This window comes from Pseudopipra pipra, chromosome 1 (assembly GCF_036250125.1).
Source record: "Pseudopipra pipra isolate bDixPip1 chromosome 1, bDixPip1.hap1, whole genome shotgun sequence".
Lineage (NCBI taxonomy): Eukaryota > Metazoa > Chordata > Aves > Passeriformes > Pipridae > Pseudopipra > Pseudopipra pipra.
In genome coordinates, this window is record NC_087549.1 from 129,356,090 (window position 1) to 129,370,009 (window position 13,920).

The following is a 13,920-nucleotide window of genomic DNA, read 5'->3' on the forward strand; positions in this document are numbered from 1 at the left end:
AACAGGCTAACGAAGTCACAGCTCCACCTGTTGAGCTAAAGCAAATCATCCACCTGTGACAGCTGGCAGCACAGGTTCATTTTTGTGCCAGATGTAGATGACTAACACTGTGCTGCTTGGATGAAGCAAAATACAAAAGTTTAAGGACAAACCATGCCATTATTACTCTAGGTGGAGGAGTACTGTAGCCATGGAGTCATTCTGTCAGAGAACAAAAGGGCTCAGTTCTACAGGAAGGATCTCACGGCAGACCAAAGACAGGATGACATCATTCTGGGTAAATTTACTAGAGCATACAACAATGAAAGACACACTAGAAATAAAAACATATAGAGCCTGCTCAGCTCTTTTTGACTTCACAGAAAACTAAGTTACTCTGACCAAAAGCTATGAATACCACATAGCCATACATATATATTCTTTCACATTTATTACACGTGCTTACTACTTCTTTTCTGTGCTAGCTGTGAACAGCCAGCTCACACAAAGCAAATCGAGCTAAAATTTAATGAAATATCATTCCCAACCACCTTATAAAAATGGAAATATTTATCAAGCTAAAGACCCCATTTTATAACCAGAGAAATCAATGGCAAAGTTCTCATGAGCCTGAATGGTGTTGAATCAACATGCTAGTTTCCTGTGGAAGAATAAATAAGGATATATATTTTGCCTTACATGGTCATTATTCTGATACATTTTTCTTCTGAAAGAAAAAAAAAGTATCTGCAGTGGTCTGCAAAAAATGTACATCAATAGTGCAGTTAGACTTCAAATTTACAGCACAAATACAATACCACATACAGGCCACACATGGCTTCTGAGGTATGCCACCATTTCCATTTCTTTGTAATTCTAGAAAACAGTAAGTGATGCTGTCTGAATGCTTTAAAAATACACTTACAGAAAAAAAAAAAAAACAGAATGCATGAATTATCTATTTGAAAAGCCTAACTTTACTTTCATTTCAAAAAATAAAGATATTTCGCAAACTGTTTCTTCAGAACTTGGATCAGTAGTCAGAATGAGTCACAAATCATTATTTAAAAATTCAGAGTTAATAAAAAATAGTTATTATCCAATAATTATTGGATTTTTAATTATTCAGTAATTATTATCCAATAGTAATTGGATAATAATAATTTTTTAGAATAAGGGATAGTAAGTAGTGCTTGGTTATAGAAACAATACTGTAATGGATCCTAAGTAGCCTAGAGATAAATTCAGCAGGTTCTTGGCAAAAATATTACTTTGTAACATTTTTAAAGGCATAGATGTGGGTTTTTTTCTGTCATGGAAGAAGAAAGTTTTATATCCTAAAATAAAAAATGCCAAAAAAATACTGCGTTCACTTTCTCCTAGTTCAGTAAAGCACTGAAAAGTGAGTGAGTCTCCCAACTTCAGTTAAGCTTGTGTTTTGCTTCTAAAAAGCAGCTACAAACCATTGGCCTCTACTCTGAAGTGTCTGCTACAACACCACAATTTCAGGATATTCTATAAATTGTGGAGAACAAAAGCAGCACTGGCACCTCCCCTAGCGTACTTAGTCACATATTTCCATATTCACTTGGATTGCATTATGCTGGAAGACTGAACCATATCATTACAATCTGCTAATCCACACAATAACTTTTCCAAGACTCACAGTCTGCTCTAGATAGTAAATATTCTGTGCCTTTAAGATGCAAACACAAAATGTATTCTGATATATTTATAATTCACTGGGATAGCACCTTATTGCAATGACTAGGGCTAGCAGAGGTAGCAGACCTCTCACAGAGGAAGGAGGTACATAGCAAGGGGTACCCCTGCTTGAGTCAGCACAGAGAGAAGCTGAAGATATGGAAGATGATTCACACAGACCACAGTCTTATGAAGGACCAGAAAATGTCATTCCTTACTCACTCTGAGTGACCACTCACAGAAAGGATTCTGTGAAGTAATGGTTACCCTTTGTGCAAGTAACTACTCAAAATACTGAAGTTTTAACTCAGATATTAAAAATAGTATTGCTCAAGGGTCCTAATCTCTCTCCCCTCTGTTTGCAACATGTACTACACTGCCACCTACTCCAAGGAAGCCAGTAAGCAAATGTGGTGGTTTGTGGAAGCAGGGAGGAGAAACAAGTAGGAATATAAAATGTGGACCTTGTTAAGGTAATACTCATTGCAGATAAAGGTAGCAGGATGGAGCCCATCTTTTTTAGTGGTGAAGGTTTTCATGTACTATTTATTATGCACATCTTTTATGCCATATCTCTGTAGTCTTTCTTATTTTCCTTCTCTTTAAAGACCTATTCACTTGTCAGTTGTGCTTCACAAAGCTACAGTATTATTGCTATGTTTTACTTATCAATATTGCTTACAAAATCCTCTCAAGGTGCAAAGCATTTCCCACATAAACATTAAGAAAAATCTCTGATTGTAATACAAAGCAGTTGCAGTAAGTGAAAGCAGAAATTACTCTAAATTAGAGTCAAATTACAGACTAACATTCTGATTTTAAACACACCAATATTTTACAATACTGCTACTGACAGTGCAACAAGAGTGAGGATACAGTTTTAATATTCTTATTTTAAGTCAATACCTTCTTTTGCAAGACCGCAAATGCTACGGATGAGATTGTAAATATAAAAAGCAGTCCATTAATTTTATATAAGCAGTTTTTTATACCTGAAGGCCTATGACAACATTTCTTGACAAAATACCCTAGCAGAAGAATTGTTTTTCTAAAGTTCAATCAAGAATAGCTTATAAAAATGACTGTGCAGATAAATATTATGGTACAGGTGGTCTGAAGAACCCATAACAGAAATTCCATTAGCTAAAAATTTTTAAGAGCTGCCAATTACACTTTCAATTTGAAGTGGCATCTGAATAGTGACAAGCAATTCTCGGTAATAGAAATGACCTACTTAATCTTCAACAGGAGACAGAATCCGTCTTCCTCGAAAAAGTAAACAAATCATTGATTTGCATAGGAATCCTATCCTGTATTACAATGCAGAATCAGGCCATAGGATCTGCCGTGGAATAGTCTTTGTTTTTCAATAGTGCACTCAATGTATGCCTAGAATGTCTCTTCTTTTTACTTTTTCCCAGTAGCTCATATGCACCTCCAAAACAAGTGCAGGAAATATCGTGCCTGCTGAGAGTTAACTCACACATAATGCAAGGCTGACATGGGGCAGAGGAAAGAGGGAAGAGGATAATAAAACATACTAGTCTGTTATTTCTGACATATGCATGCAACATCAGGTAGAAGCACTATACTCATAGGGTCAGATCCAAAACTACCAGAATTGTTAGAAATCACCACTGAGTTCAGGGATTTTCAGATCAAAGCATGTTCTAACAAGGAAGGTAAGTAGCATCTGTTGTTTTTCAACTGAGGATACTGTCTTGGTTAGAGTTACATGATTTTCTAATTTTCTTTCTAAATAAATAATATAATTTAATATATCATATATATATATATATACACACATATATAAAAATTTTAGTTACAAGTCTTTCAAAGAACTAAGGCCATTAGATCACTGTTTTCCTAGTATTATTTTGGCTGTCAGCTCTGCTGCTAAAAGTCTGCTGTACAGCTATCACTAAAATTTTAAGGAAACATACAAAGAAATAATGTAAACATATTTTCTTATCAGTTTTTCAAAAGATCAGAGAAAAAAAAGAGCATTCACAAGTGTATACAACAAGAAACAACCAAGCTACACATCCAAAGAAGCAGACAAGCTCTTTGTCCTTTAGTTTTTTGCAATTCTAGATTAGAAAATGAAATCACAGGAAAACAGGGCACTAGTATCATAATCATTTGGTAAGCCTAATTTCTCCCCCATCAAAAACCTGCAGATGTAGAAAAAGCAGATTAACTTTCCATGCACTTGTCAACCTGTCATCATCGAAGTAATCAAACATATTAACAGGAGAGGTGATACTCCAAGGCACTAACTTGTGAAAGGATAGGATAGAGATCAACTAGTGCACAAACCTTTTTTCAACAGATGCAGGGGGCAAGGAAGTAAATATTACTAAATAAAATATTACTAAACCTTTCCTTGGAGAGGAAAAGGCACAGGGTACCTGGAGAGATGGCGCAGTGTGCAAGGCAGATGAACGTCCCTGAGACATTTGTCACTAGCTGGACGATGAGACATTGACATTAATGAGGGTGGCATTTGGAAGATAAAAGCAATATCTCTGCAGCAGACAATACCGTTTCAAGACACCACACATGGGGAAATGGTGTAATCAAAAGAGACTGGAGAGTGTTCACATCTAGCAAAAGCATCACAATCGCTATTGATATTCATGGGAGAATATGGATCAGGAATAAATGGCTTATGGTTTTGTCTGGAGGGTTGGTGGGAATTGTGGGCTGTTTTTCTTCCCAACCCAGTCAATTCCCATCACATTCCTTTATTGAAGGACTCTCCATCAGTCATTCACTTATACCTGCCTTGCCAAAAGTCACTGTTTCATTGACAAGTGCTTTTCAGGCAGCAGAGCTCTAGAAGACAGCTTTGTCGATAGTGAGTGGGGATTTACAGGGATGGAGGCTCTTGCCCGCAATTATCTCCTCGTGAAAGCAAGGAGAGAGCTGGGACATACCCTGAGCACTGTCTGCCAGGACACAACCAAGTGTAGACAGCAAGATCTGGCTGCCCCTCACAGATGCCTCAGAGTGCCACTAACCCAAAAAGGACATCAGCTGTGTCTGAGAGTCACTCCTGCCATTACTCATGGGATAGAAAATGTCATTATTAATTAATCACTCCCTGTTCTCTTGTTTTGGTGTCAACCATGTCTCACAGCTCATTTTTTGCTCCAATGGTCTCGAGTATCTCTGATCTCTCTCCAAAAGGAGAGGATGCTGTGGTCCTAGGATAGAATGAGACAAACCTGGGCATCCTAGAACAGCCTTCCTGATCCCCAGATTCATTCTGTCATCCCTGTTCCACTCCATACTCACGTATTGCCCCTCTGATCAGTTTTTCCCCAGAAAACAAAGCAACTGCTACACCACTGAGAGAAAGCAAGTCAGCAGCAACATCAATTTGCTGGTCCACCTGTCTACTTCTTCCTTCAGGAAAACGGCTGACAAAGCCCAAGGTCAGAGCCTGTTGCGGGTGAGGTCTAAGCAGCAGCGGCCCGAAACATTGACTACCCCGGGACGAGGCGCCTATGAGAGAGTATTTTCCAGGGGCCGGCGTCGTCCCCGGGTCGGTGCGGGGCCGGGCGCTGTCCGCGGTGCTGCCCCCGCCCCGCGCGTTCTCCAGGGTCCTGCACGGCACTGCCGGGGCGGCCGGAGGGGCAACGCCAGCCCTGGCCGGGGGGGAGCGGGACACCCCAAAGTGAGCCCTCCCCTAGTCCGACTGCCAGCGCCTGCCCGCTCTCCCCGCAGTGCTCGCACCCGCTGGAAACACTCAACATCTCCAACAGAGGGGGGAAACCCACACTTAAAATAAATAAATGAACAAACAAAAATCACATGGATTAATCGTGCAATGAAGAAGGCTTTAAACACGGAGCCAGCGATGAGCAGGAAAATAGTAACCCAAACTAACCCGATTTGTGATAAGGACAAGCTCTTTCTGCATCCTCAATAATGCTGCCTGCAAGGACTGCAGCCCCACACGTGAAGGTGCCCATGTCCCCGTCCTGCAGCAGAGTACTGAGAACCTCCTGGTTGTACTTCAATACCGTCTCTCTCTCTCTCTCTGCTTCAATTTAAAAATTGAAAGAGAATGGGGAAGTGATAGAAGAAAGCTGATTGAATCTATCACAAACAAGCCCAGCAAGATGGATTGTGGGGAAAAAAAAGCTGTATTCCTAAGCAGCGACCGGTGTCACAGTAGTTAAAATAGAACAGAAAAGCCTCTCACAAAGTCAATTCTTATGTAGATGAGGAGACATAAGAGCTTTTCTCTCATCGCGGGCTTAGTGAATTTCTAATTTGCCCAAAGAAGCCCTAGAGGAATGAGGTAGAAAGGGTGAGAATATTGGGATTGCTAGTCATAACAAATATAGCCATGATCTGGATTGTCGCCTGAAAATGAGGGGATCCAACGCCATTGTCTCAGCCGAGTTATTTCTCTTGACCTTCAGCTTTGTCCATCCAGGTTCAACAAACTTCCTGCAATGAACGTCGCCCCCTCTGTCTGCCAGAAACACAACTTTGGTCTCTCTAGGTCACAGAAAGGGAAAGAGGATGAGAGGTGCTTTCCCCTCCAAAAGAAAGGCACTCGTAGAAGTTTAAACAGCTAGAAAAATGTAGGGTTAAACAATAAACTGGGAAATGTGCTGTCCTGCTGAACAGAGAGCAGTTTGCACAGCATTGAGAACCCGCCAATATATATCATATCAATAAAAAGAAGCTCTTCGAAAGCTTGCATAGTAATTGAGATTGGAGATCTTTTTTGATATGGGTTGGCATTTCCTCATATCAATCTGACAGAGCCAACTCAGGAAATTGCTGGTAATATTCATCTGGGGAGCACTTTCATTAAACGTAATTCATTCGACTTTCACAATAAATTGAGTGACATCCTTACAGCAGAACCTTTTTATCCTTGATGAAGTGCTTGCCAGCCTTTGGTTTTCCACTTTATTGTCACATTCCTTAAAGCAGAATCGTCAACATGTCAATCTGCTGCATGAAAAAAATGCTAAAGCTGTATTTACAAAGCACCCAGGAGGTGGTTTAATGCTGACTTACAAGAAGAGCGACTGGGTGTTAAACTATCTGATAAATCACAGCAAAACTTCCCCCAAACCCAATCGGGAGAACAGAAGCCAATCCTAGGAAGAGAAGGATGGCTCACACATTCATTTTCTGCAAGTGCTGGCTATTCCAAGCAATTGGTTTCTTAACCTGCTTCACCGCACTTTCCAAGAGGATTGGGGAAATTGGCTTTTTGTTAATTAAAATGGCAGTTTAAAGATGCAGGGAAATATCAAAGAAGTTAAAATGGATACCTCTAGATACCTTACCGACTTGGAAGATGTGTCTAGTAGAAGAGAGGCAGGGATTATGTTCAGGTACCTCCCTAAAAGGCGAAATCTGTTCCAGACTGCTTTCTCCAGCTATTTAATAAATAGAAATAGTGTATACTAAACACCAGGAAAAAGACATTTCAGTGCGGGGAAACCCCTTCTTAAACTAGCACAGGTCCCTGGTGATTAGGAAGTAGGGAAGCCCAGAAAAGGACGCACCATCCTACGTTAAAAAAAAAAAAAAAAAAAAAAAAAAAAAAAAGTTTGTTTCGCCTACAAGAGATGGGAGTCCGGTTGTTATTCCCGCGCCTTCCGAAAGGGTAATTTCCCCCCCCCCTACTCCACCGCGACACCGTTTCTCTAACTCCTTTAGAAAGAGGGAGAAGGACCATCTCAAGGCTACATAAACCCCCCCGCACAAAAAGCCACTTCTCTCCCTGCTCACCAAGCTCTCTCCCCCGCCCTCCCCGCCTTCGACGTCAAACTTAAAATTGCAAGAAATCGCTCTTTTGGGGGGAAAAAAGCAATACCCGAATGCATTCAGCACCAAATGCCTCTGAGAAAATGATTACCATAGGACAATGCCTTCTCTCTCTTTTGTTTTCTCTTTTCTTTTATCTTCGCTGCCTATAGAGGTGTGGTTTGTTTGGGGTTTTTTCTTCCATGACAAAGTAGGACACAGCCAGCAACTATCTTTAAAAAAAAAGAAGCAAAAACAAATCAACTTGTTTTCGCTAGCACATGATATCTCCTCACGTTCACCACAGCTTTCATTAACCGAGGTGAAATGACCGCAAACAGTGCGACACACAGCGAAATTAAATGTACACAAACTCTGGAGCCACTAACCCTCTGTTTACCCCCTCAGCAAATACCGTACCAAGTGTGCCACCGCTGAGGACAATTTTAAACCTCTATGATTCACAACGATTTTTCAGGAAAGCTCCTCTCGGCTGCCAGAAGGCCTCCGAGCTACAGTGGCGGTGTGGAATAGACCTTAAAATCCCAGCCCGGCACGGGGAGGAGATTAGCAGGCTGTTTCCAAAACCCCTCTGCCAAAGCCATCGCCCTGTAAAAGAAGGTGCCCCGTGAGCTCCGCAGTTCTACTCTTCTGACAAAGCACCGCGCAGAGAAGCTCTCCCTGCGAAACAGTTCTCGTCGCGGGGGGGAAAATCACCCCTCCTTTTGCTCTCGCACTGCTTAAGTTCTACATGGAGTTAAAGCGCTCTGCCAGCCGGCTCGGGTGTGTATCCTAATTAACAAACCCACTGGTGAATAAACACTTCACTGGGAGAAGACAAGCCAGGCTGGGGGTTGAGGAGGGGAGGGATCCTTACCCTAGCAGCATGCCACGCAAAACTCCGACTGGTTTTAGTTCCGTACCCGCTACTCCGGGTAAGGAGTACTTAAGTAACGAGCCAAAGTCCCTTCGAGCCGGGATAATCCCAGCAAAAGAGGTGCGTGTTACCACTCCATGATTGTACTGCGTGGGAAGATCTCCCTCGAGTGTGCGGGGGTAAAGCCTGTGACCGTGATGGGGGATGAAGTCCTGTTATCTGCGAGGCACTTTGGCCGCGTTTCCCGAGGGTGCGCAGGATGCGGGCGGGGAGCGGCGGGACGCGGCGAGCGCCCGTCGCCGCCGGGAGCTGCCGGGCACAGCCCTCCGGACCCACCGCACCGACGGGCTCCGCAGCTGCCGGCACGGAAACGATCTGCCTCCTCCTCCGAGGCCCTGCTTGACCTGTCCCAGTGAGAAATAACTCGTTAGGATCCTTGCCGTCCTTGCTAACAGCCCGCGCGTTCTGTAGTCGCTTCTACGGCATGCTGCTTCCACACAGGGGGGATAAAACAGGAGGAAAGGAAAACAAACAGCCTGGCCTTTTATTGTCCTGTGGTGTCGAACTGGAAATTCAGCGTCAGCTAGGCAGGAGGTACAACGAGAAGGTTTCCGTTACGGGAATGGTATAAAATCCCGGTGTCTTTATAAACAGAACTCGGTCCTGTGAAAGTCTGCGATCTTTTGGGGTTTTTTCTTTACTATTTACGTGCTTCCTTACTGACGATTTTGAGCTCAGAACAGCACTGTTAGTTAATGAAGTATTATCCATTAGAATTAGACTAAGATGCTTTCGAAAGAAGAGCAGTGGAGTGTCGTGGTGAATAAGACCGAGCGTAGGTGTTTGAACATTTTCTGCAGCTCTCTAAAAGTAAAGAAGGAAAACAACTGCAAGCCTTTAAAGGTTAACTCCTAATTCTACCAAATAAGTACTAAGTTATCCATTTAGGCCAAAAGAAATACATTTCCACTGCAAATCAAATATAACATTTTCAATACACTGCACAGCTCAAAACAAGGAAAAAAATACACGTCTTGCGAAGGACACCTAATGTTCTTATCAATAAACATAATACGGCAAACCATCTCTAGCCCAGCAAAATTCCTACTCGTTTTGATCGGCTATGACCTCTATAAATTTCAGGCAGTGAGGTTGGATGACATATGGCTCTATTAAAATGGGGGAGAAAAGCAGAAACACTTTTTTTCCCCTTCAAGATTTCATTACAAAGAAGTTTAAAGGTGGAGGGGAAAAAGGGAAAGGAAAAAAAAAAACCACACACACACAATGAGCAGCGGTTTGCTGGGTGAAGCGAAATTACGAGGCAGGCAGTGTCTGTAAATTAGTAACTTCGAGGCAGCCCAGCCTCGTCGCAGCAGTTCACTCTCCCTGAACACCTCCTAGTTCAAGCAAAGGGGAAACTGGCTATTTTCTCTCTCACCTATATTGTTAACCCCTCCCAAAAAAGGGTTTTTTAACAAACTCGGTAGGAAGCTGTTTGTGCTGCCATTTCATTTACCCTTCCTAACAGTTTGAGCACTGAAAATTAAATTCCTAATTTGAAACTGTTCTAGTCCACACAGAGTGATGTGCACACACGGATAGGCACAACAAAATGCTGCACCTTGCTGCTTTGTGGCACCGCATTAAAGCTTTAATCAAAACTTCATGCTTCGCTGCTAATAAACAGTTTATTATCACGCGATGGCCTAATGCAAACTTTCAGAGTCACTCCCGAAATACAGAGAACAGGAAGAGATTGGCATAAACGTGGAAGTATCGATTCAGAAGGAAGAATCGTGTTAGGGAAATCCTTTGGATCCTCCCCGAATGTTTTGGCAGAAGACACAGCCCAGCCGAAGGACGCGTTCCCTCCCCCTAGCTTGTCTTTTATTCACGATTTTTTTTTTTTTTTTGGTATCATATTTCGCATTGTTTGGAGGGGAAACTGGAAAATCGTCTCCTTCACTCTGCAATGCCAAACCCTCGGAAAAGAAAAAAAAAAAAAAAAGGAAAAAAAAGAAAAGCATTCAGGTAATGAAGTCTGTAACTAAACGGTAATTGAATCAGCATAATTTGCACACTGAATGGTTTTCAAATGCTCCCAGTTTACAATTAAAGGAGAATTAATGCGGTTGTTGTTCAGACTGCAGCGCATTAGAATAAATCCAGCACTGTTGTTGTAATGAGTCCAGAGCAGTTTAACTGCCAGCAAACACATTTAAAATTTAACACGACGTATCGATCTCGCTCCGGCTTTTTTGATGGATTATTTGCCACGCACTTTTCTCCCCATTTCCCCCACCCCTCTACCCCTCAGCCCGGGCTATAAAATTCGCAGGGAGGAGAGACTCCCGCGACAGACGTGGCACCGCCCGGAGAGGGCAGGGCCCCCCACGTCGGGCGGGCACGGGACGGCGCGGGATACGCCGGGATACGCCGGGATGGGCCGGGATGGGCCGGGATGGGCCGGGATACGCCGGGATGGGCCGGGATGGGTCGAGCGCGCGGAGGCTGCGTGGGCGCGGGAGGGGCGCGCGCCGTCGGCCCCACCACGCGCCCCCGCGCGAGCCGGGCCCGCTCGCGATTGGCTGCCCCCCGCTCCGCGCGCCCGCGATGCCCCGCAGCGCCCCCGGGTGGCGCGGCCGCGCCAGTGCAGGGAGCGGCGGGGCGGCAGCGCCCGGCGGCCGCGGGGACGGGGACGGGGCCGCAGCCGGAGCAGAAGCCGGAGCAGGGCCGCCGCCGTCGCCTCCCCCAGAGCAGTCCCCAGCTGGGATGCTTCTCTCGGCAGCGCTCCTGGAAAAAGGTCTTTTCCCTCCCCGTCGCACGGGGACGAGCTGCCGCCAAGCGTTTGCCTGCTTAACGCGTCGCCGGCGAGAGAGGACGCGGGCTGCAAAGGAGCAGCCTGCCTGGTTTTTGTTCCTTGCGGTCGTAGAGGGAATAAAGTGTGTGTGTGTGTGTGAAAGGAGATAACGCCGTTGTTTACTCGTGTTCCCCCGGTAATCTTAAAGGAGATTTGCTACGAAAGTCAATGACACTTCACGCGGAAAACACTCGCCGCCGAATGCCCTCCCGCCTGTGCCGCGCCGCCCGTAGTGGCACATCGGGAGGGTTCCCTTCCAGAGGGGCTCCCACCCTCAGGAAGGAGCAGAGGGCAAGAAGTTGCCTCCATCCCACAGCCTGTCCAGGAGCCCCTGCGGAGGGACTCCGGTGCCCACGCAGATGCCGAAGGACCCGGCCCGGGAGGTGGCACCGGGGGACGCGGCCCGGGACTCCCCGACCCTGTTCTAGCCCCCCAAGGAGAAGTTACGGGTCTGCCCCGCAACATCCCCGTGTCCTGCCGAGATTTCCTGGCCGAGCCCCGCGCCTCCCCGCCCCTGGCCCGGCCCGACCCCGGGACGGCGGGGCAGGGCTTGCTACGGGGCACAAGTAGTTGCCGTGAGTTTGTTCGTTCTCCGCCAGGTTGGTGACCTCCCCCCGCCGAGCTCCCCGCTCCCTGGCCCGTGCGAGAGGCCGGGGGCACTCACCAGGTAGAGGGTGGGCTGCAGCAGAAGGACCGCGTACCAGTACACAGCCTGCATCCTCGCCGCTCAAACTTCCCCCGCGCTGCCTTCGCTGCCTCTTTGTTCCTTCCAGAACATAGATCCACCTGACATCCACTTTACAGAACAAGCAGAGCTCTCACCAGCCTAGACAAAAATGAAATTATAGACCCCATGACCACAAGACAAGGTTAGGCTTGAGACAAGGGGCGAAGAGAGGTGTGTAGGAAACGGGGTGGCGGGGGGGCGGGAGAGAAGGAGGAGATGGGGGGTGTGAATGGGGGTGGGGGAAACCAAAAAACGATTAAAATCGAGTTAATCCAGCGTCAGAGCAAAGTGATTGCACGGTCCGAGGTGGCGGCAGATCGCCTGTAGGCAGCACTCCCCAGCGCTCAGTCCTTTTACTGGGTAGGAGAGCCCCTTGGTGTCGGCTGGGATGGCCCAGGGGTGCCAGCGCCAGCCCTGCCTGCCTGCCTGCGCTCTCGGTGGGCTTCGGGCGGCAGCCACCCGCCACTTGGCCGCGGAGCCCCGGCAGCGCGCTGGAGAGCAGAGCGGAGAGAAGGGGACCATAGACGCTGGAATCGGGGCTCCGGATGCTCCTGGGCGCTTAAAGCCAAGGCAGAGAGCTTTGCCTTCGGTACGCTGGAGCAGGCTTTGCGTACCCCCACAAGTATCCACCTCCCTCTGCCTCTCCCAAAGGCGAGCCGTGCCTTGCCCCGGACCGGGACCGCGCCCGGGGGCGCCCCGACGGGCGAGGACCCCCATACCCGGCCCCAGCCCTCCTCCGCCCCCGCGGCCCGCGGACAGCTCCGGCGCCGCGGGGGGGCCGCAGCGGGGATACGTACGGCGTGGGGGATCCGACGGCGGCCGGGGCTCCGCGGGGCGTTCCATGGGCAAGCCTAGAGGGGCTGAGTGCCGCGGTGCAGCCCACCGCCCCTGCGCATCTCCTCGCCGCGCTCCGCGCCGAGGTGTCCCGCGGCCGCTGTGCATCCAGCGCAGGCACTGTCAGGGCGGCGGGGCGGCTGGAAGGCTCTCCCCCCCTCTCCTCCCCTTCTCCGCACACGGCCGCGCTCCGGCTCCGCCGAGCAGGACACTTACGGGAGCAGGGAGCTGCCCGGACTGCCCGCTCGCCTTCAGCGGGGGGCGAGGGCAGGAGCGGCGGCACCGGCGCTCCGGGGCGTCCAGGGCGATTTGTCTCTATTAAAAATGACTTATTGGCGAGAGAGCGGCGAGCGCCCACTATTTAACTTCAGATAAAATCTGTCTGCAAAGACCTTGGCCGATCATCTTAAAATAAAGCGCTGGAGCCGAGCACTGTCCGAGCCTCACTGCTTGGGGAGAGAGAGCGAGGAGTGGAGGGGGGAGGAGGGGGGGGGCTTGCTTGGCGAGGGGGAAGGGAGGAGGGAGGAAGGGGAGTTTAGCGGCGTCCCATCCTCTCCGCTGAACGGGGTGATGAATTAGAGCCCTCCCCGGGCGGCGCGAGCTGCCTTGCGCTGTCTGCCCTGCCCGCCCTGCCCGCGCTGCTGCCTGCCTTGTGTCCTGCCCTGTCCCTGCTGCCTGCCCTGTCCCCGCTGACTGGCCTGTCCCTGCTGCCTGCTCTGTCCGCCCTGCTGCCTGACTCTGCCGGGGTGCGGGCGCTGCCCTTCCTGCCCGCTCTGCTGCCCGCGCTGCTGCATGGGCACAGCCCCTTTCCTTCTCTGCCTGTCCGCGGGAGCCGGCTGTCTGCCTGGAAGGAGCATGGGAGAGCACCTTCTCTCTCTTTCTTCCCCTTCATTGTAGTTTTTCCACCTCCCTCAGGGGTGTCCCGTGCACCCACAGTGCTGCTTCGCCCGCGAAGGCAGCGGGCGCCCGCCAGCCGGGCACAGAGGCGGCGGGATCGCGGATGCGGGAGACAAGTTCCAGAAGGAAAGGGTTGCTTCTCCCACGCAAGCAGGAACCTGTAGCTGAACAGCCCCTCGGAGTGAAGCTCATCCCTGCCTGGTAATGTGGCTTATCCTACCAGCTGTTACTCAAAAGGAAAGGTCTCATTGACCT

General features: G+C 48.1%; 1 protein-coding gene across 4 annotated transcripts in view; it reads right to left on the minus strand.

Annotated features, from left to right (window-relative positions):
• The window catches only part of NXPH1 (neurexophilin 1), a 143,807-nt gene extending 130,721 nt beyond the window's left edge, over nt 1–13,086 (minus strand). The window contains exons 1-2 of one of the 4 annotated variants that reach the window (XM_064676482.1): nt 12,985–13,086; nt 11,872–12,033 (exon numbers count right to left, since the gene is read on the minus strand). In XM_064676482.1, coding sequence (XP_064532552.1) covers nt 11,872–11,925 — 54 coding nt within the window. In that variant the 5' untranslated portion in view covers nt 11,926–12,033; nt 12,985–13,086. Of the gene's footprint in view, nt 1–5,578; nt 5,627–11,871; nt 12,034–12,548; nt 12,638–12,731; nt 12,821–12,984 lie in introns of those variants that run through there. The other 3 variants (XM_064676473.1, XM_064676491.1, XM_064676507.1) reach the window with 3 other exon arrangements.
• Between the last annotated feature and the right edge of the window lie 834 nt (nt 13,087–13,920).